Here is a 24,317-nt window from a genome sequence, read left to right as displayed (position 1 = left end):
ATCTAGGGCAGTAGCCGTTTATTTTTTGAAAATAAATTGAAGCTTCTGTTTAAATAAGCAAATGGTGTCAAATAAACTGCTTCTGAGAGGGAAAACAGAATCCGTAGTAAATATCTAAGGCTTGGCCTACATAAGGTGGAACTAGATGGAAGAATGGACAGGCATGTTTGAGATTGTGGCTGGAAAGGATAATTTCATTCTAACAGAGAGAATTCAGAAATAATTTACTGAATTTATGAAAAATAAATTGAACCCCCCTTTTGAGAGGAAGACTTTTCAGAGCAATTCACTAAGTAAAAATTCAAAAGAATGGTATATAAAAAGTGATTAACTAAAACAACATCAATCAAAATCTTAGCCCCAACTGGAGTTGTCCCATTGAAGTGTTATTAGCCCACTATGTTTTGGGAGAATTTTGTCTTTTATTCCTGGGAACATATAGGAGTAGCACTTTTGGTGATGTTTTGGTGTTGCTTATGTTTTCTAGTATGGTATTTGTTTCTCCCTTTTCACTGTTAGCTTTCATATTTTTTAATGATGTAAGCTGCCTTGGGTCCTTTTAAGGAGAAAGGTGGGGTAAAATATTTATATAAATAAAATAAAAATGGAAGCCTTTCCCAGCAGAAAAGAAAATGGGGAAGTTTGTTTGTTTGTTTGTTTGTTTGTTTGTTTGTTTGTTTATTTATTTATTTATTTATTTATTTATTTATTTATTTATTTATTTATTTATTTATTTATTTATTTATATCAACAACCTCCCTGTTTGCTTTTCTGCTGGGAAAAGCTTCCATTTTTATTTTATTTATATAAATATTTTACCCCACCTTTACCCTTAAAAGGTAGAGTCTGGGCCACTCATGTATCCTTGTACCAGATCTGATTTGTGCTCATTACACAAGGCTTGCAGATCTGAGCAGAATAAATAACAATAATCTTAGCACTGCAGAGCAGGAAGGGACCCTCTGGATCAGTGAGTCCAGCCCCTGTTAGTGAGATAGGGGTGGGTGGGGAGTTGAACTCCCAGCCTCTGGCTCCATAGCCAGAGACCTAAACCATTGAGCTATCCAGTGACTCTTGAGTGACACCCTTTGTGTAACTTTATGTTGGACAAAATAAGCCTATTCAACTCACAGGTACTTTCTAAGACTACATGTTCAGCACTGTTCATGAATACTACAATATTAGCTTGTGTGAATTAATATAGGTTAATAATAGGAAAACAGTGGCCTTCCAGGTACAGTGATGCCTCGCATAGCGATCGCTCCATATAGCGATGAAATCGCTTTGCAATGGACTTTTTGCCATCGCAAGAGCGATCGCTTTGCGATGGTCCCTATGGGGAAATTTTGCTTTGCGATGATCGCAGGGAAGCGATCACCGCAAAGCCCCCGTTTCCGGCCAGCTGATCGGCGGTTCCAAAATGGTTGCCTGGTAAACAAAATGGCCACCCGCTGTTTTGCCTCGCTTTAGAGGCACCGAAAATGGCCGCCGCAATGGAGGATTTTTGCATAAGGTTAGTTTTTAAGCCCATAGGAATGTATTAAACGCGTTTTAATGCGTTTCTATGGGTTTTTTAAAAATCGCTTAGCGATGAAATTGCTTAGCAGCGATTTTTGCTGCACCAATTAACATCGCTAAGCGAGGCACCACTGTATTTGGCTCTCCCTGATAACTGGTCACGTTGGCTGAAATTGGTGGAGTCTAACATCATCCAGAGTGGCACAGGTTTCCCACTCTTGATAAAAGGCAAGGAGCAGTGTGGCCACTGAGAAATTGGCAGGGATGATTTGCATGCTCCCAAAGGGGAGTATAAATCTGTTCTCCCCAGCTTGATGCCCTCCAGATGTGTTGGGTTACAATTCCCATTATTCCCAGACAGCATGGCCTGTGGCAGTCCAGCACATCTGGAAGGCAGTTTGTGGGAGGCTGGCTTAAATCAAACAGGATAAAACCTTTTCATCCATATAATGACATTCTTCCAAGGATTAGCTGAAATTTTTCTGTGTTGGGAGTTATGAGAATATTGTTTAATTTCATGTAACTTTCCTTGCTTTTGGTGATGGATTTTCTGTTCTCTTTGTCAGGTGGACCTCTTCAAAAAGACTCTCTTATTAATTCCTATTCATCTGGAAGTCCACTGGTCCCTAATTACTGTGAATCTCCCTAACCGAATTATTTCATTTTATGACTCTCAAGGCATTCATTTTAAATTCTGTGTTGAGGTAAGAGCAAATGGTTACAGCTGTTTTAATAGTATGCTTCACTGTTTCCTGAAACAAGACTTAGTCCCTCGTTTCCTAGGACTTCTTTCATTTTTGTAATATGTCGCTCTTTCTGAATCTATAAATCTAAGGTCAGCTTTGGCTAAAAAGAGAGAATTAACTCTTCCAGCATTGTTGCTGTGGAAACTAAACCAGACCTTGGAAGCACTACCATTGATCCTTGCATGGTAACATTAAATGGTTAAATCAAATTATTATACTAATACTAAAATATTAAATTAAACATTGGCTCAAATCCTGTTGCACATAGCATTATGTGCATTATGGAGATAGCTTAACGTTTAGAGGCAGGTTGCTATAACTTAAAAAAAAAATTCCACAGACAGTATCTTTTGCTTACTGAATTGTACAACTTGGTGTGCAACAGATGATGTCTACGGAGATTGCTTAACTTACGGCAATTCACACCTGAAACCTGTGTAACTGTGCAACAGGATTTCAGCCAGCAATTAAATGATCAATGATGTGGTTGTCATTACCATGGTGAACAGCATATCATTAGTAGCATATTTGTAAGCATGCTTATTTAATTTCTTTAAAAAAACAATTAATTGACTAAAAATAGCGATGACCTATGCTTCTTGACAGGATTACTATCCTGAAGCAAGCAAACCAATTTAATGTAAAATATAAATGGTTGTGAAAAATGTTATTTTTACCACTTCATAATTAAAATAATTCTAATAATTGTTGCATTATATTATAAATCAAAGCGAATGAATTAAATGTAATGAATTATTTCCTAGCTCTTTCCAAAGCTGGTCTTTTGGATGAGCAATGAAGGCATTCTCATTTCTAGAATCCCGGGCGAGCTGTCCTTCTGTTTGAATTTTGTTGTCCCAGGAGTTGTCTAAACAAGAGCTTCTACTTCCTCATCTGTACCAGATTTCTTTTCTTATTACACTTGGTATGCCCCAGATTTCTACATAATGTAATCTTTCTTTCATCCCTATAGATTATTGTGTACAAAAAATGTACCGTATAGTAAGCATTGTCTGTGTTCTGGCCCATCTTTTTTGCTTCTAAGTTGGAAGTACAATTTTCTTTGTCTCCCACCAACCCTCTCCATGATTCCTTTCCTGCCTTTCCAAATCTAGCCTAAATAGGTACCATACAGTTTGTGCCCTTTTCTGTATTGCACTTAGTATCCTGCTTCTTGCTGTAAATATCTCAGGGCAATGTATTCAAGATTGTTGCCAAGATATAATGAACTCATTGAGTATGTCAGGTCAAGAATTAGTGACTTCCTCAGGTCCTACACTCAGCATGCTTTGTGAACTGATGTTTCCCTAGTCCCTGCTGCAGACAGAGGATTATATGCTGAGATTTTTTTTTCTAAAAATATATAAACCAAACCATTTTTGCCTGTATGCTGCTGGGTGTCAAGAAGCATCTTCTCCAAAGAAACAGGCTTGTCTAGAGGAGTCTGAACAACTTTGAATCATATTCCTTTCCCCACTTTTTCTTAAAAGAATATACGGAAATACTTGCTCACGGAAGCTAGAGAAAAGAATCATCCGGATTTCCTTCAGGGTTGGCAGACTGCTGTTACAAAGGTAAGGATGTCCATTGGGCAGAATACTGGTTTTGTAAAGTAACATGGAATTATGTTAATATGTTATTGCAGGCCAGTGATCTCCAACCTTTTTTCCTAGGAAGTCATTAGAGTCTTTTGAGAGACGTGACCTTTACGTGAAGTAGATGGACCTCAAGTTAGTTCTTGGCCTGGATTATCCCATAGGCGTGCTCCCTCTCTCTGCATGTCATCTTAAGAGGAGTAATAAGCCACAAAACAAATTGTTCCTCTTCTTGCTAGGTCAGATGATGTTCTAATGAGGGCCTCATGCTGGTGCTGGATGGGTCTAGAGCCAAAACTAGGCAAGGCTATCTCTTTTGTTTCTGTATCGCCCATTCTTCTCTTTCTGACCTCTTATTCTCCCTCTTTGCGGTCCCAGCTGCTGTGGCAGAGACGAGTCACCTCTGACCCTGTTGGGACTCCCAGCAAGGAACAGGAGTGTATGTTGCCCTGCAGCTTCCACAGCATCTGTTTGCGATAGGTTAGCACTCTGTGGGCCAACATATACCGAATACCAGGGTGTCAAGCAGTGCTACCCAGCACCATTTTTGGGTATGCCCTTAGAAGGGTTGGGAGCAATGGGACACGGTGACCCCAGTATCCACCCCAACCATGTAATCCAGGAGGATCCCACATTCAGTGGTACAACAAGCAGCGAAGAGCTTAGGAAAACAAGCAAAGTAAGGCTTTCTTCATCCCTGAGGTAGGCCATCTCAGTCCCATGGCCCATTTGAAATGGCTCCAAATGATCTGTATCATCCCGAAGCATTTGGACTGTCAGCACGATTGTCTTTGTAGTTGACTTGGCTCCCAGTGGTAAATTCAAGATTGTATTCCTGCATCGAGCAGGGGGTTGGACTTGATGGCCTTATAGGACCCTTCTAACTTCACAATTCTATGGTTCTTGTCCTGTCAAGGACAGGTTTTTTGTAATAGAACTCTAAGAGGTTTAAATGCAGCAGTGGTTTTGCCTGTGGGTACAGGACCGATCATGGAGGAATTTAAGGGGGAATGAATTCAGGAGGCCAAGGCAACTAGCAGTTAAAGTCTGGCATGCTGGACGTTTTGCTAGTTGTTTCTTTCAGAGACAGAATTCTCTCCATCCCCAGAGTCTTGTGGCTCTGATAGATTGGAGCTGGAAGCCTGCTATCCAGGTTAGGGTGTTATCTTCAGCTGTTTATATAACTCATTTTCGAGGGGAGTCAGAGCTTTCATAGATAAGAGAGGCCTTCATTTCTTCTGGAGGGGTGTAGAGTGGGAGTCAGATAGCATACATCCCAGAAAAACTGTTGGAGAGAACTTCAGATGCAACCAAGTGAAATGGCTTTCAGTCCTGACCCTTTTTGCAGGGAGATGCCAAATAATCAGGACAGGTATGTTTGTTGAGTGGGTGGAAGTTTCTTGAAAAAGTGTTTGGTTGTGGACGTAGTCTTGCTGCTGTATAGTATTAAAATGGCCAACAGTCAGCTTTCTAGGATCCAGTGCTCTGGAAAGTACACTTTCTCCGCCTATCAGTCTCTCTTCAGCTTGATGTCTGATATAGCAGACATGAGCATTGTTTGCTAGAGAGCTGGCACCAGAGTAGCGTAGAAATATGCCACTCTGGTGCCAGAGTCGTCCTCCTCATCGAAGCCCAGCTACCTGGAGCACTTAAGAAGGAGCCAGGCTGCTTCTAACCACAGGTATTCAAGCATTCCACTTCCACAGGGGTGATCAGCATCCAGGCAAAAGCCATAAGGAGGGTAGGAAGGCAAGTGTACCTTCCCATTCATGTTGGTATCTAAAGGTGTATTGATGCTGCTACTTGAGGGCATACAGATCCATCATGACTGATACCCATGCCACAACCTCTGTATGTTGTGACCACGACAGAGCAACTGAAGCTATGATGTTGAATTGGCTACTTAGGTCTCATGGGCACCTGTCCCAAACTCAGCGGGCAGCGCATTGGCAAAGCAGCTAGGCTCACAAAGAGAGTATGGCTCAATAAGAAGCCGATGGTATACACAAAGATCCAGGTCTATAGAGCCTGTGTCCTGAGCACACTCCTGTACTGCAGTGAGTCCTGGACCCTTTGTGCACGGCAGGAGAGGAGGTTGAACATCTTCCATATGCGTTGTCTCCAACACATTTTTGGTATCACCTGGCAGGATAAAATTCCAAATAGAGTATTCCTAGAAAGGCTGGAATTCTTAACATATATACATTACTGAAACAGTGATGTCTATGTTGCCTTGGGCATGTCACGAGAATGGCTGACGGTCGGATTCCAGAAGATCTCCTGTATGGAGAATGAGTGCAGGGAAAGCGCCCCAGAGGGAGACCACAGCTGTGATACAAGGAGATCTGCAAGTGGGATCTGAAGGTCTCAGGAATGGACCTCAACAGATGGGAGACCTTGACCTCTGAGCGTTCAGCCTGGAGGCAGGTGGTGCATCATGGCCTCTCCCAATTTGAAGAGGCCCTTGTCCAGCAGGCCGAGGCAAAGAGGCAGTCCCAAAATCAGGGAGCTGGACAGGGGACAGTGTGGAAGGGATTGTCACTCTCGAATTGGCTTTCTCAGCCACACTAGATGCTGTTCCAAGTCCTCCATACAGAGCACATTCCCATCATCTCTCGAGACTGAAGGCTTTAGAATTAGCCTACCTACTCTTGGGTAACATGAAAGTGAGAGTTCTGTTGTACTTACATGTCTGATTATAGGCTTCCCTTGGGTTTCTGTGTGGTCATTCTAATTGAGAACGCTACATTTAACACATTCATTTTATAATTGAAAGCAAATGACATTTCATCAATGACATCTTCTTGTCCCAGAGGATGTTGCACTAAACAGGCCTTAGTTTTAACCTGAACTTTTCTCCTTGTTTTCATTACCATGGGTTAAAAAAAACTTCATGGTGCTCATAAAACAGATGAGTAAAAATTCCATTTCCTCCCAGTCCTTAATTCTTAACACAGATGCAAATAGGCCAGTAAGTGTTGCATACTTCATTGCAATCTACTGACCATAGAATGCCTTTGTATCATTATGAATGTGTTAAAAGCGATGAGCTGCAAGAATCTGTATTCCATAGGAGGGAACCATGAAATAAATGTTTCTCTGAATTGGCACGTTTTGGCTTGTGTGCGTGTGTGCGCTCATGCACTTGCGTACAGGCTTGAAATAAATGGTTGCTGTGTAAAGCAGATAGCGGTGTTCAAATATTTACTTAAAATAATTGAGAAGAAACTATCCTGCCAAGGTTGTTAAAAATTTGGTATTGAAGTTGGGATGTAATTTGTTTTCTATTATAAAATATGTATTTGTGTTAAATTACTTGGCCAGATCCATAGAAGGATCTGAGCAGGTTTTTTGAGTACAAAGCCCTTATGCAGTGTGTGATGTGTCACAACAGCTTCCAGCCTCGACTACTTCAGAGGAATAGTTCACCTGAAATACGCTACTTTAACGTGGGGCAGTTTCTCTTTTTTAAAAAATGATTTTCTTTTCCAAGTTAAATTTAAAGTGAAATGGTGCCCCTGAATGGGTATCTAGTTGGTGAGTGGGATGTACATTCCACTCATTCAGCCTTGAATTCATAGTTGGTTGTGTTAGTACCGCAGCATTCTTTTATTGACACTGGAACTAAATTGCTTTTCATTTCTTAATGACTAGTGCAATGTTGGCTGCTCTCTATCTTTATTTAGTTGCTAGATCATTCTGGATCTGAATTAAACAGTAAAATGAAAAACTACAGAGAAGCATGTAGATAAAAGGAACTTTATTCTCTCTTTTTTAAACTCTGGATCATTCTGGCAAACCATCAAGCATAGGGTTGGGGCTCTTCACCCAAGTCTGACTGGCAGAGGCAAATAGAGTAGGAATTAGTTTGACAATCATCCTTGCCCTGAGCACAGAGGAAACACTGAACTTGTATATTTGTTGGGTATATCTATAATAGGTTTATATTCTCATCTACAAAATCCCTAGGCAGTTCACGAACTGAGTTTAAAACATTGGAGTCTAAAAATAAGGTGGATGTAAAATCTATAAAGAATTGGTCTGGCAGCATCTCCCATCTGTTCTGGCAGCAAAGCCCTCCTGGGCTTTACAGACGAGAGATCCTTTCAACTGGAGATGACTGGCATTGAACCTGCGTCCAAGTGCTCTGCCAGTGAGTTTGTGGTCCCCTGGCGCTTAGAGGATTGGCGGGCCAGGCATTCCTTCAAATGTCAGGGAAAGAGCTGGTAGAGATTCTCCACCAGTATTCCTTTTCTGAGCCTCAGCAACTTCTGTACCAGGTGTGTGTTGGTAAAATAGATAGTAATGAGGAATGCTCGAGGGGTCTGTAGGTCAGTGAGAGAGCACACCCGCTTTGCACACAGAATATCCTTGGTCGTCTGGGTGAGACTGGGGAAGGATCTTGTCTGGGATCCTAAAGAGAACCTCTCCTCCCTGGGGTCATCTGGATTTGAAAACTGCAAGCCAGTCATTTTAATGGAAGCAATGGAGTGGTGGTTCTGTGATTTGGAACATAACTGAGTGTTATGGTTAGATCCTGTGTGTCATTACTGTAGGAAGAAGACATATATTCTTAGGTTCAAAAGACAAATATAAACCACCTGTCAATAGGCAGAAGTGCTTTTTTTTTTTTAATCTATAAAAGTGTTTTCCAACCTGGGGGTCGTAATTCCCAAGACAGTCACGAACTGTTTTATGGGGGGGTTCATGAGTTGCTGTATATGTGTAGGGGCCCTTGTTAAATAATTTCTTCATTAACCTTTTGGCCTGAAATGTTAAAGTTGGGGTGTATGTGTCTGTATGAGAAACAAGCCCCTTTGGAGGAGAAAGAAGCCTCGACTGTCTGAGAAGGGTTGGCGTTACCCCATTAAAAATACCTTTTCATGCAAATGTGATGAAGATTAATTGGCTATTTAAAAAGGGGGGTGTCTGGGAGAAAGGTGGCACGAGGAAGCCTCCTCCCACAAGCATACTGTCCCCTCTGCCTTGGAAAAAAGGGGGACCAAGTGGAGAAACAGGACCCCCAAGGTGGAGAGCAGGGGGGGGAACCCTATGCAGCTGGGAGAAGTTGGCCCAATTCAAAATTGGAGGAAAAGGCAGAAGAGAAGATAGTGATTGAGGAGGCGGGAGCAACAGGGAGAGACTTCTATAAGGAGGGGGTTGATAGAAAGCCAGGAGAAAGTGGAGAAGGTCTTACCTTGAAAGGTGGGAATGGATAGAACTGGAGAACCCCTGGACAGGGGAGATGGGGTGACTCGTGACACCAGGGGAAGAAGCAGAGAGAAGGAGGAGGGGGAAAAAAGTATCCTGCAAGCTTACAGGGTTGTGACTCAGAAAAGGTTGGGAACCACTGATCTGTGCATAAATGAGATATGCCAACAGTGATCAAGTTTTTTTTTTTCAGATATAGTCAGCCTCTCTCTCTCTCTCTCTCTCTCTCTCTCTCTCTCTCTCTCTCTCGTCTCTATATCCTAGGTACTTTCCCTCTTTTTCCCCCTCACAGTTTTTTTTGCCTTTTAAATGGTGTGAGAACTAAGCTAGATTAGGCCACGGGCTGACTGTTCTTACCCATAGGTCTTGTATAATGCAGCTTTGTATGTTCTTGGCTTATACTGATGATCTCACATCCTTTCCTTTTTTCCATGTCATTGTTCTCTTTCTAGTGCATTCCACAACAGAAAAATGACAGTGACTGTGGAGTTTTCGTGCTCCAGGTAAGTATATAACTTTAAAAATAAATAAATAAATAAATCTTTCCCCTTCCTTTGGAATCTGTTTTCACTAGGCTTCTGGTCTACATTCCTAAAACCTGGCCCTCTCTCTTTTCTGTTTTCTCCCGCAGTACTGCAAGTGCCTCGCCTTAGACCAGCCTTTTCAGTTCTCCCAGGAAGACATGCCTCGAGTGCGAAAAAGGATTTACAAGGAGCTGTGTGAATGCCGACTGATGGACTAAGAAACAAGGAAAAGGGTGGGTGGGGAAGCCATGGCTTCTGGCATTTTTTGAAGAGCCCCAGCTGGTATTTGTGTACTTGAATTTTCTGAAAAACTTCCGTGAATTTCAAACAATTTGGCAGAGCGTTGTGGCCAACATAATTACCTCAACCTTTTTTCTGATGTGCTCCCTAACCGGCGTACTTGCCGCAAAATATTCCCAATGTCAGTTGTTCTTTTTTTTCTTTTCCTAATGTTCTTTCCTGTATTTAATATTTATTATCTTACCGCATGCGCATAGGCAAAGCATGCGACTAAAAGAGAGAAGTATAAAACTGTAGAATTGGTGCACCTTTGAAATGTAGCTAGCAATGATGAGAATAATACAGGTTAAACTTCTTTTTTGTCTGAAAACAAAAAATGTGCATGATCCATTTTTCTGATGCAATAATGCTTTGAATGTACAAAGAAATTCCCCCATGCCATAACAAGAGCAGCAAGATCCCATTTTTCTTTTTTTTTTCTTTCAAAAAAGAGGATTATTTCTTCTCCCCTCTCTTTTGTTCCCAGTTTCCATTAAATTTGAAGGACGGATGTGATGGAAAATAGCCTGTATTACTTAAGTTTGTGATATCAGCTGAAGTTGGTCATTGCAGTTTCTTAAAAAGAAAACTCTTCTATCAAATAGCTACTAGATCACCATGTTCCTACGATTCAAAAGCAATCCCTTGTACAACAGACTTTTTAGTGCTAATAAAAATATGGAGATGCTCGTCCTGTTGGTGTCGCTCATAGGCGTTTTCTATGATCTTGTTCTCAGGGTGATTGGTAGGCCAAAGCTGGATCTACTGAGCTTCTCTGATTTCCTCTGCTTTCTTTCTTCTCCTTTGCATTTGCCCTTGTGCTTATGTGTTTACAATGTCGGCAACAGGGTCATGAGAACAACTCTTTATCTACAGCATTTATTTTAAATTTCCCAAGTTTCTGGGTCTCAGAGAATCTTGGGTGCTCACTGTGTGTTTCTGCGGAACTCCTGCCTCTTGTTTGTATCGTTTGCTCATCCCCCAGCTTAGGACCACCGTTGCCACTTCTCCCGGGTGAAATGCTGTGTGCTTGGAAGCAAAACCTTGCAAAATGTAGATAAAGTTACTTTGCATAAGGTAGAATGTGTGATCATCTGTTCAGATTTTTCCAGGAATCAAAGAGCTGTCAAGTTACGTCCTTAGACATGGATAATGAGATTGTGTGTTGGCAGCTGTATTGGCAGTACATGTAAAACCCATTGTGTATGTGTGTGTGTTTTAAGATAGAGCGAGAAAGAAAGACGGAGATACGAAGAAGTCTAGTAACACAGCTTCTGTTGTGTGTGTTACATAGAAGGTCGATTTATAGGACCATACATTTTCCACCAAATTGCTTTCTTTCTCTTTGCATTGGTAATAATGGTTGCGTGCCATCAAGTCAGTTCTTACTTATGGCAACCTTTTTAGGATTTCCTTTATAGACTCTATTCCAGTAGTTTACCATTGCCTTCTTTTGCAGGCGCCCTGGGATAGTGTAGCGTGCCCAAGACCAGGCAAGCTGGCTTTTCTGAGATGCACAGTGGAGAATTGAATTCCCAGCCTCTGGCTCTGCAGCCAGATACCCAATTAATTGAGCTCTCCAGCCAGGTAGCTGTCCTTATTATGAAGCCTTCTGGCAGAATATTCATAGAAAATTGGTGTTTGGCATGGACGTTGATAGGGCATTTGAAAAGGAGTGATTCATCCTGCATACCAGCATCACCTGTAGCAGCCTTTCCCACCTCCAGTCCCTCTGGATGCTTTTTGCACTCCATTTCCAATCAACCCCAAGTGAGACGGGACCATAGCATCCAGAAGGACTTACCTTTGAGAAGCTGATCCAGACCAGTGGCCTCTTTTCTGGCATTCAGGTTGTTTGCTGAGAAATCCTGTAAGTTCTGTGTAGAAGCCCTTGGTTGTTCTTTGCTGTCAAGCCAGAACCGGCTATAGCAAACCCGAATAGGGCTTTCAAGGTAAGTAAGGATAGGTTTTACCAATTCCACACCCTCAGAGAATAGGTTTTATATCGTACATTGGTCTGGAAGCATACGTGCTCCTTGCTGCAGTGGAAAGTCTCATTGCGCAAAGGGCTCCTTCTTAGCACAGGATTCTTTGACGTTGATGCTGTCCGTGCCAACAAAGTTAGATCATTGTTTACCTTCCAGATGGCTACAGTACCACGATGACTGGCAGCCATGTTTTTGTTTCTGCTGCAATTCTGCACCCGTTTACTAGGGAGTAAGATCCATTCAATTTAGTGGGATTTTGCTTTAGAGTGCAATGTCCAGGAGTTATGCCACTGAGTCTCAAAATCTTGGAGAAACCGGAGAACCTGTTAGATTCCTTTGCAAGCAGTTAATAATGTATATATGTACCTAGTTTCCTATTCTTTGCTTGTTACCTGCTCATATGCACAAGGCTGTCAAACCTCTGGTAAAATGGGAAAGATAGATGTATAGATTTGCCTACACTGCCTTCAAGCGATTTGTCATGAAACCTTGGACTAGTAACATCCTTGTCTTTATTACATTCCTAGTTTTTTGTTGTTGCTTTTTTAAAAAGAAAACCAACTGCTTTGTGTCTTGGAGGGGAAAATAGTGAGCCTGTGTTAAATATTTCTTTCAGAGGATGAGTGCTAAGAGACCGGATGATTAAAATACAAACCCGTAAAGAGGCAACTGGTTCTCTTGCCAGGAACAGTAATTGCTGTTTGTGTGTAATGGCCATCAGCAGTAAAAGATGAGCTGTGTTTGATTGTGCTGAAGATTAATGGGTTTTGCAAGCAGCAGTCTCGAAGAATCTTGGCCTTGAATGTCATCGCTTGAATTTGTGTGCTGCAGTCTATGTAGATCCCCAGAGGTTGGAGCTAAAGGCTTGCATTTTTCTTGACAAAGTCCTGCTCTTCCCTTTGAAATTCAGCAATGTCTGGGACCCTACATGTTTGCATTTTTTTAAAAAAAAGTTATATCCTCCAATGAGCAAGGGCTACCAAATACTGTGTGGTGTCATTTTCCCGCTCCCCCATCCTTACAACAACCCCTTTGAGTTAGTTCAGGCTGAACATAAGTGGCAGGCAGTAAATAATCTAGTGGGGATATGTTCCCAGCCAGGTCAAAGTTTGTACTAAAAGAAACTGGAGTGCTTTCAGGTGACTATCTGCAGTGACATTTACTGTGCAACTGTGCATGTTTTCATATGCCAAACATTAGAAATTACAGATTTTGTTCTGCTTCTGGTAATTACGGATCAGGGCAGGTTGAACTGCAAGCCACCAAAGACTTGTAAAGTGTATTTATCAGTCTTTTAACTCTCACTGAGTTTAAATGATCTCAGCCTCTAAATAGACTTTTATGTAGGGTTCAAATTCTACCAGCTGAATGTTGTTCCTAATCACACAGTTTTGTCTTAATCTAGTGATGGTTGGGGAGGGAACAGGACACAGACTGGACTCTTCCTGGTTCATGGAGAATTCCATCAACCAGCTCCTGGGTTTCACTTTCATTTTGTTCACTTCTAGTACCAGTTTGGCTTTTAGGCTGTGACGATGGTCAGCTGGACCACAAGGCACTCTGTTATGTTACTCATTGCTTACTTTTGTTCCCTAGTTTACATTAAATGTTAGTAATCCTGTGTCTGGACTATATAGCTTCATATTGCCACTAGAGAGATGGCATATTTAAATGTTTCTTAATTAAGAAAATCTGTAGGATATACAAAATTAGCACAGTGACAGTAGTAGGTTAGGACATATGTCCCTGACATCTCTCAGTACAGGGGGGGATTGTTTCAATAATTATGAATGGGTATTTGGTCTTGCCTGAACTCTGAAATTTGTTTTCTTGGATCTTACTAGTTTTACCACCTCATCAGCTATTTTGCATCAGAGCCCCAAGATATGGAGCACAGTGGTATGTTAGAACAATATTTCTCAAATACAGTGGTGCCTCGCTTAGCGATGTTAATGCATGCAGAAAAAATCGCTGCTAAGCGATAACATCGCTAAGCAAAATAAAAAAGCCCATAGAAACGCATTGAAACCTTCAATGCGTTCCTATGGGCTTAAAGCTCACCTTTAAGCGAAGATCCTCCATAGCGCCGCCATTTTCAGCACCTCTAAAGCAAGGAATCCGTCCCTAAACACAGCAGACGGCCATTTTGTTTGCCCGGTGGCCATTTTGAAACCGCCGATCAGCTGGCTGAAAATGGGTGCTTTGTGATGATCGCTTCCTTGCGATCATCGCAAAGCGAAAATAGCCCATAGGGACCATCGCAAAGCGATCGCTTTTGCGATGGCAAAAAGTCCATCACAAAGCGATTTCTTTGCTAAGCGGAGTGATGGCTATGCGAGGCACCACTGTATTGAAGACTAAGGTGCTCCCCTGCATTTAGGGGCGCAAGAGAAATGGGTGACACACTTATGCATACATTGTGAAGGGTATATATTTTAGAAGTAAATAGCTGTCAGAGTATCCTATGTCCCTTTGTTTCTCCAGAAGCTGCTGCTTTGCATTATCTGGTGTGCTATTTTTTTTTCTGCAGTGATAGGGAAACAGTGATCATCTAGTCACTCCGAGAAGGAGTGAGGGATAGAACAAGGAGTTGTGCAGGAAGGCAGTGGGCAACCTCCCAAGATTTTTGGATCAGATATCTGGGCTGTACAGAGTTCTTTTGCTAAATACTGTTTTTAGCAATTACTGGAACATGGGATCTTGATTCCCTCCCATCTTTATTTTATTTGAGTGGGCTAGCAATTCACATACCACATTCACTTTTTACCTTTGCTATCTGTGGCTTCAGGTTTTTTTTAAAAAAAGGAATTGGCATTTTATGCTTTAATAATGTATGTATATACAGTTAACAGAAGCATGATTATTCCAGGAAAATTGCAGTCTCTACCAGAGAAGTGATGTTATTTCTCTCTATCAACAGATATCAGTTATGCAGATTAAGCCTTGAAGCACTCTAGTCCCCTTAAATTTATTTGGCTACCTCACTAATGTCTGGATTACAGATGGGTGTGAATCAGAAAAATGGTGATTCATTTAGATTCGTGATTCATTAAGGTTGACAAATCATGAGTTACGAATTTATGAATTTTTTTTCTGACGAATTGACAAATGGATTCATCAATTCATTTTTGCCTTTAAAACCCTATACCCCCCCCCCCGCGCCCAAGCACCTAGAAACACCAAAATCACAGGGAAGCTCCCTCTGACTCTCCTTTACAAGCCCTGCAAGCTTGGTGAAGTTTGGGTTTTGGATGTCTGAGTTAATATACCCACAAAGAGCCCGCCCAGGAAAGTTCCACCCCAGCACCTAGAGACACCATAATCACAGAGAATCCTTCCCTGACTCTTCTCTACAATCCCTCCATGTTTGGTGAAAATTGGGTTTCAGACATCCAAGTTATACACCCATAATGTGGTTCCTCCCCAGGAAAGTGCTCTTTTACAGCTAGCTTGGGGGAGCCCAGTCTTCATCAAATTAGGAGATATTGTAGAAAAGAGTCATGGGAAGCTTATTGTGATTTTGATGTCTGGGGTGAACTTTCCTTGGGGGGGGGGAGTCTTTGTGAGTGTATAACTCGGACATCCGAAACCCAATCTTCACCAAATTTGGAGGAGATTGTTGAGGACAGTCAGAGGACGCCTCTTTGCAATTTTGGTGTTTCTAGGTTCCTGGGGATGGTTTTATAGCCCAATGAATTGACAAATGAAAAATCGCTAGAAATTAATTGATTCGTATTCGGCGGGGGCCTTGATTTGTATAATACAATTTGACGAATCAGTGATTTTTGATGAATTTTGCAATTCTTTTTTCAATTTGTGCCCATTTGTAGTCTCGATTTCATAGGAGTGTTAATTACATACATGGAAGCTTATATGCTTCATAAGGTCTAGAATTCTGATTCCAGAAACAAAAGACCTGTCATTTTCCTCAACCACTTTCTGCACAACTATCTCAATCTGTGCTTGTAGGGACTTGTGATTTCAGCACCACGGTGGTTACAATCCATGGAAATCCTTCCTTGAATCTTGTCCTGGGCCTTGGCTTTTACAGCATCCTTCTGACATACTGGTGAATTGAGCCATCTGGTCAATCCTTCCTGATAGTCTAGGGCATCTTGTTCATTAGCGCTACGTTACTTATCTTCTTTTCATCAGTTTGGGCAGCCCCACCTTGGGGAAATCATGGGTGAGTTTCCATCAGCCAGCTAAAGATTTCTAGAATCCCCCTCCCCCCAAGTGGTATCTCTGCAGTTGCTCAAAAGGCTTGGCTTACATCATTTGCAGAGAAAACTGTGGCCATTAACTTCTGGCCTTCTAGATTCGGCAAAATGAAGTGTAGTGCCCTTCCGTCAATCATGTGCATCCCTTTATCGGTGGGTGAGTTTTTCTTGTCTAAGAGAAGCACAGGGCTTGGAAATGGATGGGGTATGCGGGAAGTTAGAACACTCTGCCTCCATAGTGCCTGTGATTGTCACATGGCGTTGGCATTTTCATATTAAATCCACCCCACCCTTTAGCTACAAAGGCAAGAAATGAGCTCAAGGTTTCCAAATGTTCTGATTTTGCTTTCTGTAATTCCAGGATTACTCTGTGAAAGTCTAGTTAGACCATTTGGGGCTGTAACAGCGCAACAGATTTGCATGAGATTACAGATCCAGCTATGAAGTAGTATTTGTCCTAACACATAACAAGGTAACAGGTTCTGGAAAACAAGGTTGTAATTACTGTATTTTTTGCACCATAAGACTCACTTTTTTCCCACAAAACAGGGGTGTGGAAAGTCTATGCGTCTTATGGAGCTAAGAAAACAGATTATATTTTCCTGTTTTCTTCTCCTAAAAAATTGGTGCGTCTTATGGAAAGGTGCGTCTTATGGAGCGAAAAATACGGTAAGTCAATAGTAATAATTGTAATAATCATAGTAATAACAGTGAAGAACATTGATCAATAAAATATTGATGTTTGTTTTGAAACTAGGGATTCTTTGTTCTTTGGGGTGTGAGTTGATTTTAACCCAGCATCCTGAGATTTTCCTACTTAGGAGCACTACTTCCTGTTTCCTGATTTCTACTACTACATACTTTCCTACTGCTTGATTTCTACTCTGATTTTTATTGCCTAGCCATTCGGTTCAGATTTCTTTCCTTTGCACACAAATCCAAAAGGTTATTCCTTGAAATGAATCGGAAGGAGGCAACTGCAGAATATGCAGTGCACTGCTGGTTTCAATGCATAAGGCAATGCTGGTGCACCTCTTCTGCTGTGGCCTCATCCATGCTGTTCTCCTTGTATGAGTCATAATTGTTATTGAAGTTGAGAAGGTTTTGCAGGAGTCGGGTGCAAAGCTTAGAAGCCTACTTTTTAAAAGCTGTTTGGTATGGTTATGGGACTTTATCCAGTGATATCCATGCACTAGCACAAGACCTGTTTATGCTAGCAGGTGCACATTTTCAGAATTCACACAATATTGATGCCTGACGCAGGACTGTGCTCAAACTGGTGCAGCCCCTACCATTCTGTTGGGTTTAGACCAGCTGCAAACCTTGGCTAACCCAGATGTTCTTGGACTGCAGTTCCCAGAAATCTTCGCTATCAGCTGTGCTTGCAAGGGTTTCTGGGGGTTACGGTCCAAGAATGCCTGGGTTAACCATGGTTGGGAACCTCTGGTTTAGACCAGCCTTTCTCAACCAGAGACATTTGACGGGGGCCAGAGACTGGTAACAATTCTTCACACACCACCTTCTGTGATTCGTTTATACAACTTACATAATCCTGATTCAGCCTATATTTCTTTCATATGGTGTTTAGGGTCGTGGTCAAAAAATGTTGAGAATGGTTTAAAAACTCCTAAAAATAGTTATTTAAAAATACCTCAGTCTAATAAAATAGATACGCTAAAGAACAAGTGCTTTTCTGTTTCTCAAAAGTACCGTATTTTTCTGTGTGTAAGACTATACTTTTGTCTAAAATCTTTAGCCTAAAAATTTAGGGTCGTCTTATACACGGAAGCAAGCTGAGGAGAGAAGAAAAACAAGTGGAGGGGAAAGCAGGGATCAAAGTGATCCTGCAGGGCTTTTATCCCTTTCCCCCTACACTTGCTAAGCCCCGCTTAGTTTTCTTAATTTTGGATTAGAAAAGTGGGGGCGTCTTATACATGGGGCGTCTTATACACAGAAAATACGGTAAATAAAATACTTCTCAGGTGAAGCGTCTTGATACTTGCTACAAGGGTGTGATTCTGTTCACCTTATTGTCGTCATCTCAGCATGCATAGCAGAGCGCCATGCAGCAACATAAGTCAGCAACATGAACCAAGTGTGCTGTTCTTCACCATTGAGCGAGGCTACCCACCCTATAACTATAAATATAACTTAAATATTAAAATTTTATCTGCACAAAAGTGGGCCATGGATTATCCATGGATTACCTTTCGGCACGCTGGTAGTAACTGTAGACGCCTTGTGTTTCTCCTCATTCCCCCGTTGCCGACTCAGCCTTCTGCAAAGGATACGTAACATATGTAATAGTCTTACTGGATCACAAAACACCTTTTTTGCTTTTATTGTAGGGAGACAGAGTGATTGAGATTAGCGGAATGCAAGATGCCGGTGGTGCAGAGGTGCTGAATTCACAACAGAATCATCAGAAAGAGGATTAGGCTGGACTCTGGAACGGGGTCCTCCAATGACTGTACATGCATGGCGTCTAGGGACACAAATGCTTCCCCCCAGTACACTTGCAATCCTCAACCCTCGAATACCCCATATATTTTTTTAAAACATGGCTCTAAGTCCCATTGTGCCGTCTAGTGGGCATGCGGGGGGCCATTTCGCCATGTTTTTATCAACTCTCAGAAATGCTGGGGGGGGGTTTCTTCCTAAAATTCCTTTTTTTAAAAAAAGCAGCCACTAGATGTCACAAAGAGTGTTTTTTGTATGTTTGTTTGTTTGGTTGATTTTTTAACGGTTTTAAATGAGCCCACTCAGTTTATGTAAGAAAAAGACTTTGGGTACTGGGTGGGGGTGTCAAAAAAGTGGGTGCAGCTTCTGATTTCTGGAGATTGCCCACCTCTTGGGCTAGCGTGGAATCAAAATAACCAGATTGGAAGGAGCTTTATCCCCAACCCCCTCCCGTCGGCCTATATAAATGTTGGGCCAACCTGAATGCATTCCATCGGCTGTGTATTTTGGCCAACAAGGTACTCCAGTACCACCCCGCCCCCGTTATTCCCCCCCCCCCTAAAAATCTGGGCAGACTGCCATGCATGTTCTTGGAGGCCTGCACTATGTAACAGACAAATTGGGCCTTTGACTTGTGCTTTCTTGTTCTTTTCTTCTAAAAAAATATAAATGTATCACCAGCTGCTTTGAATTCTCCATCGGTGCAGTGCTTGACAGTCTCATTCTTTAAATCTCACAATGACGATATGGAAAAAGGGTGGTTTGGTTTTTTTTAAAGGTTAAGACAAATGCAAATACAGTTTTATGTATGAAACTGAAAGACGGCAAGACGTGGAGGAGAAAATAGCAACTCTGAACAGATTGCATCTGCTTTTTGAAATCTTGCTGTCCAAATAATGTGAGGCTTTGCTGTTTTCTATGCAAGGAAGGGTGGGTGGGGGTAGGTGGGGGGGGAGGAACCCAAGATCTTATCTGTTCTCTAGCATTATCAGACTTGGAGAAAGGAATCAAATAGATTTTCTCTAGAAAGGCAGTAGCCTGCAGGTATACATATTCATTGAGATGCCATTTGATCTTGGCAGGTTTTTCTTCCTTCTATAGTGTGCTATATTTCATTTAACCATTACTCTGTCTTTTCCTCCCCCTAATGGAGTAAATTATGGAGTATCTTTCCTTGCAGTAATTCTTCAGCTGTTAAAATTAAGTCTTCTGCTTGTTTTACGAATGGCCAACCTTTCCCCGCTTCCTTTTGCTGCAATGGAAGCTGCTTCCAGCCATCAAGGGATGGAGGAAGTTCCTTCTTAAATAACAAAACAAAACTACAGTTCCAATATGCTCAAGCCAGTGTAGCTTCTGTCTATATCTGAGCTGACCGTGCAAATTGACAGCCAGTCAAAGCACTTTTGTACAGGGAAGAGTCACATCCTTTCCTACAGGCAGCAACATATCTTTAGCTGGCCCTTTCTCTGGCTGAAGTCATTTCAGCCAGAAAAAATCAAGGATTTTAATGTAGCTTAAAGTCAGCCCCTTAGATTAAAGATAAACCGCCTGTGATCTTCCAGGTATTGTTGGACTGTATCATGGGTTAATGATAGTGTCTAGAGCCAATGGGGGAGTGACTTACCTGTCTCTTAGGTATGTTCATGGCCTGCTCCAGGACTGTCTTTTCAAAGAGCAGTTGCTGCAGTTCTCTAAAATTGCAACAGCATGCTTTTAAAAAATATCACTACAAAGTAACAGATGCAGGTCAAGAAAATCACCCCTTTTTCTATATGTAGAGGAGTTTGTACCTTTGGTATGCCGTATCTAGCAGAAAAGGCCATTTAATCATGAGAGTGACTCAGTGTGCAGCAGTTCCTGGTTCCTTAGCAGGGAAGGGGCTTGAGCCGAGATGGGAGAAGGAGACGGAAGGTATTTAGCCTAGGAGAAGGGATACCCCTATTTTGTACAGCAACTAAGGAGCATCGTTCTCTTTCATTTATACTATAGAATAGAATAAATTAATGTCTATTGCACTGTTCCTCCAGTGGGTTCCAGGTGGCACACGTGGCTGTCCTCTCCAATTTTATCCACATGAGAACTGAGATGATGGACAAGGTTGTGAGAGGGTGACTGATCCAGAGTGAGACCAACTCACTAACCATGATGCCACACTTGACCTTTCTTGCCACAGATGGGACTGAACGGAGGTTCCAATTAGCTACACGTTCTTATGCTCTGGCTTTCGGTTATTCTGAAGCACATCTTCCCAACTACAAGGGTTTAATTAATGTAAAACATTTTTATCCTGCCTTTCTCCTTAAAAGGAACCAAGGCGGCTTATGCCGCTAAGAGACAATATTAAAGCTAACAACTGAGTATACAAATACTTCAAAGGGCCAAAGAAATGCCATACAAAAAAGCAGCACCAAAACACATTCAAAGCAATAAGGCATGATCATTTAAAAAACCCCACTCAGTCAGCCACTCACTCAGGGAAAGCTTGCCTAAAAAGAAAGGTCTTTGCCCACTTGCGGAAGGACAGCAAAGATGGAGCCAACCTGGTCTCCAGTGGAAGGGAGTTCCAAAGTCTGGGAAAAGCCACAGAGAAGGCCCTCACCTGTGTCGCCACCAAACACACCTTCACAGATTGAGAGAAAGGCCTCTCCTGATGATCTTAACACTTGAGGAGGCTCATAAGGGGAGATGCGGTCCTTGAGATAGCTTTGGGCCCAATCCATTTAAGGCTTTTATAGGTTCGTACCTACACATTTAATTCTGCCCAGAAATGGATCGCAGGCCAGTGAGGAGCTGCTGTAACGGGAGTTAGCTGGGTGGGAATGACACCCTCCGCATAGGGGAGCAGAGAAAAATGTTGCTTATGTGGGTCGTGATCATTCTCGTACCTTAGCATCTAGACCCCCCCCCCAAACAAGATATTCAGGGGTTCTGCTTTAGTACATTTATGAGATGAATGCAGAGTCAGAATTGGGTGTTCAGTCCCCCACTGTGCCTTTCAGGGGGAGAGTCTGTCCGTGTGGTGTTGGGCAAGCTGTGTGGCCCAAGGACACCCCAGAAGAAGGGGGCGATAAAGTACCCTGAGGACTCTTACACCTACAGAACCCTTTAAAAGGTCAGCGTTAAGTGGGAATCAACTTGATGGCACATTATTCTCGTCTCGTCTCACTTCTTCTTTTGGCCACCAGGTGTCACCCGTGTGCTACTGAAAAATCTCGAATTGAGATTCTCTGCTGTGGTATTTGTCAAATGGCTAATTAACAGCAAAATCTTCTGATGTTTGTAACCTGTCATATTAGCAACCAGTATGTTCACTCACGAAACCTGAAATATGCAAGGCTGTTTTTGAAAGCCTCTTGCCATCTGTCAAATCTACCAAACAGGCCTTTGTCTTAAATATACAAAGAGCACTGCTTTATTTTTGCGGGTAGAGGAGGGGTGAGGAAGAAGTTTTCCAGAGTGGAGCGCTTTGCATGATTAGCTGCTCCTCCTTCCCACTGAGAAAACCATGTCATTACGTTTTCCTGGTTTGGGATTATGTTGGAAATAAATAAAAAAATAAAAATATTTGCTTGAAATAAATGGGTTTCTGCATGGGTTCGAACAGGGAACCAGCTCTTTTTAAAAATGATCAAAAATAAAAACGTAAGTTTCTAGACCCTTTGGCTTAGCAGCTACACTAAAAGAATGCACCCAGGCGACAGCTGGAAAAACTTTTGCTCCTTCTCTCATTTCCTCAACAAGGGAGTGGGAGGAAGTTTTCGATTTCCCAAGACCAGGAAGCGGCTTAAGCAGCCACATGTGCTGGATCCGAATCAAAACAGAGGAATCCGAACTGTACAAAAGCAAACCAAACTCAAAACCCAAAAGCCCGCAAACAAAACCAAAACTTAATGATAGCCCCTGACAGGGAGCCAAAAACGTGCAGGTGAGCATACATCAGAGACAGGCTGCCCTATCGTGTGGTCGCTGGAAAAATAAATGACCCAGGCCATCCCCAGAATGGACAAAAGTACAGGACCAACCCCTGTCTTGTTTCTCTCTCTGATTGGGTTTCATTATATAGAACTCCTGGATAGCTCCGTGGTTTAGGTCTCTGCCCGTGGACCCAAAATATGGGAGTTCAGTCCCCCACGGCATTGGTCCCCAACCTTGGGCCTCCAGATGTTCTTGGACTACACCTCCCAGAAGCCTTCACCACCACCTCTTTTGGCCAGGATTTCTGGGAGTTGAAAGTCCAAGCACATCTGGAGGCCCAAGGTTGGGGACCACTGCTCCATGGTGCCTCCTGGGCAGAGGTTGGACTCGATGATTCAGAGGACTCCGCAGTTCTGAGATGGTTAGATGTTTCTAGCTTATTTTGATATGTACAATATAAGGTGAACTGAACCTGGCAGTTTTTTTCCTGTGTGCCCCTCTTGTATCCAAAGATTAAGAAAGTGACTTGCCTGGTTAATCGTTCTCAGAACTGGCTATTCGGCAGGACATGGGTGGTGATTCTAAGATATGTCTATGGGCAGAAACCACTTGTTCGTTTAACACCGCAACAGGTGTGTTCAGTGGTTCAGTGCCCCGCCTCCTCTGGCAGGCACCCACTCAAGAGGCAGCGCCCAGAGGAGGCAGGGCAGGGAAGCTGGGATGCTGCTTCTGAATGGGCGCCCACTGGAGAGGATGCAGTGCTGAACCACCAAACACCTATTGCAGCAGTAAACAAACCTGTAGCTGGAACCCAAATCAAATAACTTCTACAAGCCCGGTTCTCCCCAGCCCCCAAAGTGTTGTAAGTTATTTTGATGTGAGCTGTCTTAGGGCATTATGCTTGACAGAATGCCACCAAGGAACATGGCATCCATGTGCTACTTTGCTCTGTTCCAAATACTAAATATATTCGTACTTGTTGCAAGAAGCCATGAATCGGGATAGGCCAGGGAAAATGCATTATTAAATTAAAAATAAATGGAGTAGGATGCTTGTATTTTCCAGAGCTCGGAAATTTTACTGTTTTGAACTACAGCTCCTGGAATTCTGCAGGGGATGCTATGCTTCGCGGTAGCAAACGGTAACTTTCGGAGCTCTGAAAGAATTATTAAATTGTCTCCATATTCTCTTCTAGAAAAATAAGTACATTAGGCAGGGAGGTGAAGTGCAGCCCATAAGAATTAATGTTCTGTCTGTCCCTCCTTTGGAGGGATAGGCAAGAAAGATGTCCAGCAGCATGACTACAGGCCTGAAGATATATTTTAATTTTCTCTGATCGTACTGCATATCAAAGCAACTTCTCACAACTCTCCCTTTTAATCTTTCGGCATAGTTATCAGGGTGTTTCCTGCCTCCTCTCATGGTGTGAAAACGTGGAAAGCCCAAGGAAAGGAGGCTGTGGGCAAAAGGTACCCAAACCTTATTGGGAAAAGAGGGACAGCTGCTATTTATTAGGTGCCATGTGCCTCCGTCAAATATAACCTGTACTTCGGAGTCCTTAATGTCCAGAGTTGAAGCGGTGGTTAGATTGCCTTAATTGGTTTTGGCACATATATTTTAATGGGAATATTATCATGGTTTTATCAGGTTTTAATTGGCTTTTAAAGTTTTTTCTTCTTCTTCCCCATCCTAAGCTCTTGGAAAGGGTTCAGTTAGAAATGGGACTGAATAAAATAATTAGGAGTAATTCACATGTTCACCCCGAGTCTGTGATAAGACTCAATTGCCTTTGGTTCTTACGGAGTTGGTAATGTAATTTTGTGATGCCTCTTTTTAATGGCATGTTTAGCGATTTTTTTTA

At 42.3% G+C, this 24,317-nt stretch overlaps 1 protein-coding gene across 7 annotated transcripts in view; it reads left to right on the top strand.

The window, feature by feature from the left end:
* The window catches only part of SENP5 (SUMO specific peptidase 5), a 49,780-nt gene extending 31,226 nt beyond the window's left edge, over window positions 1-18,554 (top strand). For 5 of the 7 annotated variants that reach the window (XM_078389778.1, XM_020810556.3, XM_072996261.2 and 2 more), the window contains 4 exons: window positions 2,085-2,222; window positions 3,755-3,838; window positions 9,523-9,573; window positions 9,702-10,571. In XM_078389778.1, the coding sequence (XP_078245904.1) occupies window positions 2,085-2,222; window positions 3,755-3,838; window positions 9,523-9,573; window positions 9,702-9,812 (384 nt within the window). In that variant the 3' untranslated portion in view covers window positions 9,813-10,571. Of the gene's footprint in view, window positions 1-2,084; window positions 2,223-3,754; window positions 3,839-9,522; window positions 9,574-9,701; window positions 10,572-18,429 lie in introns of those variants that run through there. The other 2 variants (XM_020810559.3, XM_020810558.3) reach the window with 2 other exon arrangements.
* The last annotated feature ends 5,763 nt before the right edge of the window (window positions 18,555-24,317 follow it).

Source organism: Pogona vitticeps, chromosome 3, assembly GCF_051106095.1.
Source record: "Pogona vitticeps strain Pit_001003342236 chromosome 3, PviZW2.1, whole genome shotgun sequence".
Classification (NCBI taxonomy): Eukaryota; Metazoa; Chordata; class Lepidosauria; order Squamata; family Agamidae; genus Pogona; species Pogona vitticeps.
The sequence above is the reverse complement of the archived record's forward strand: the minus strand, read 5'-3'. Positions and strand labels throughout refer to the sequence as shown.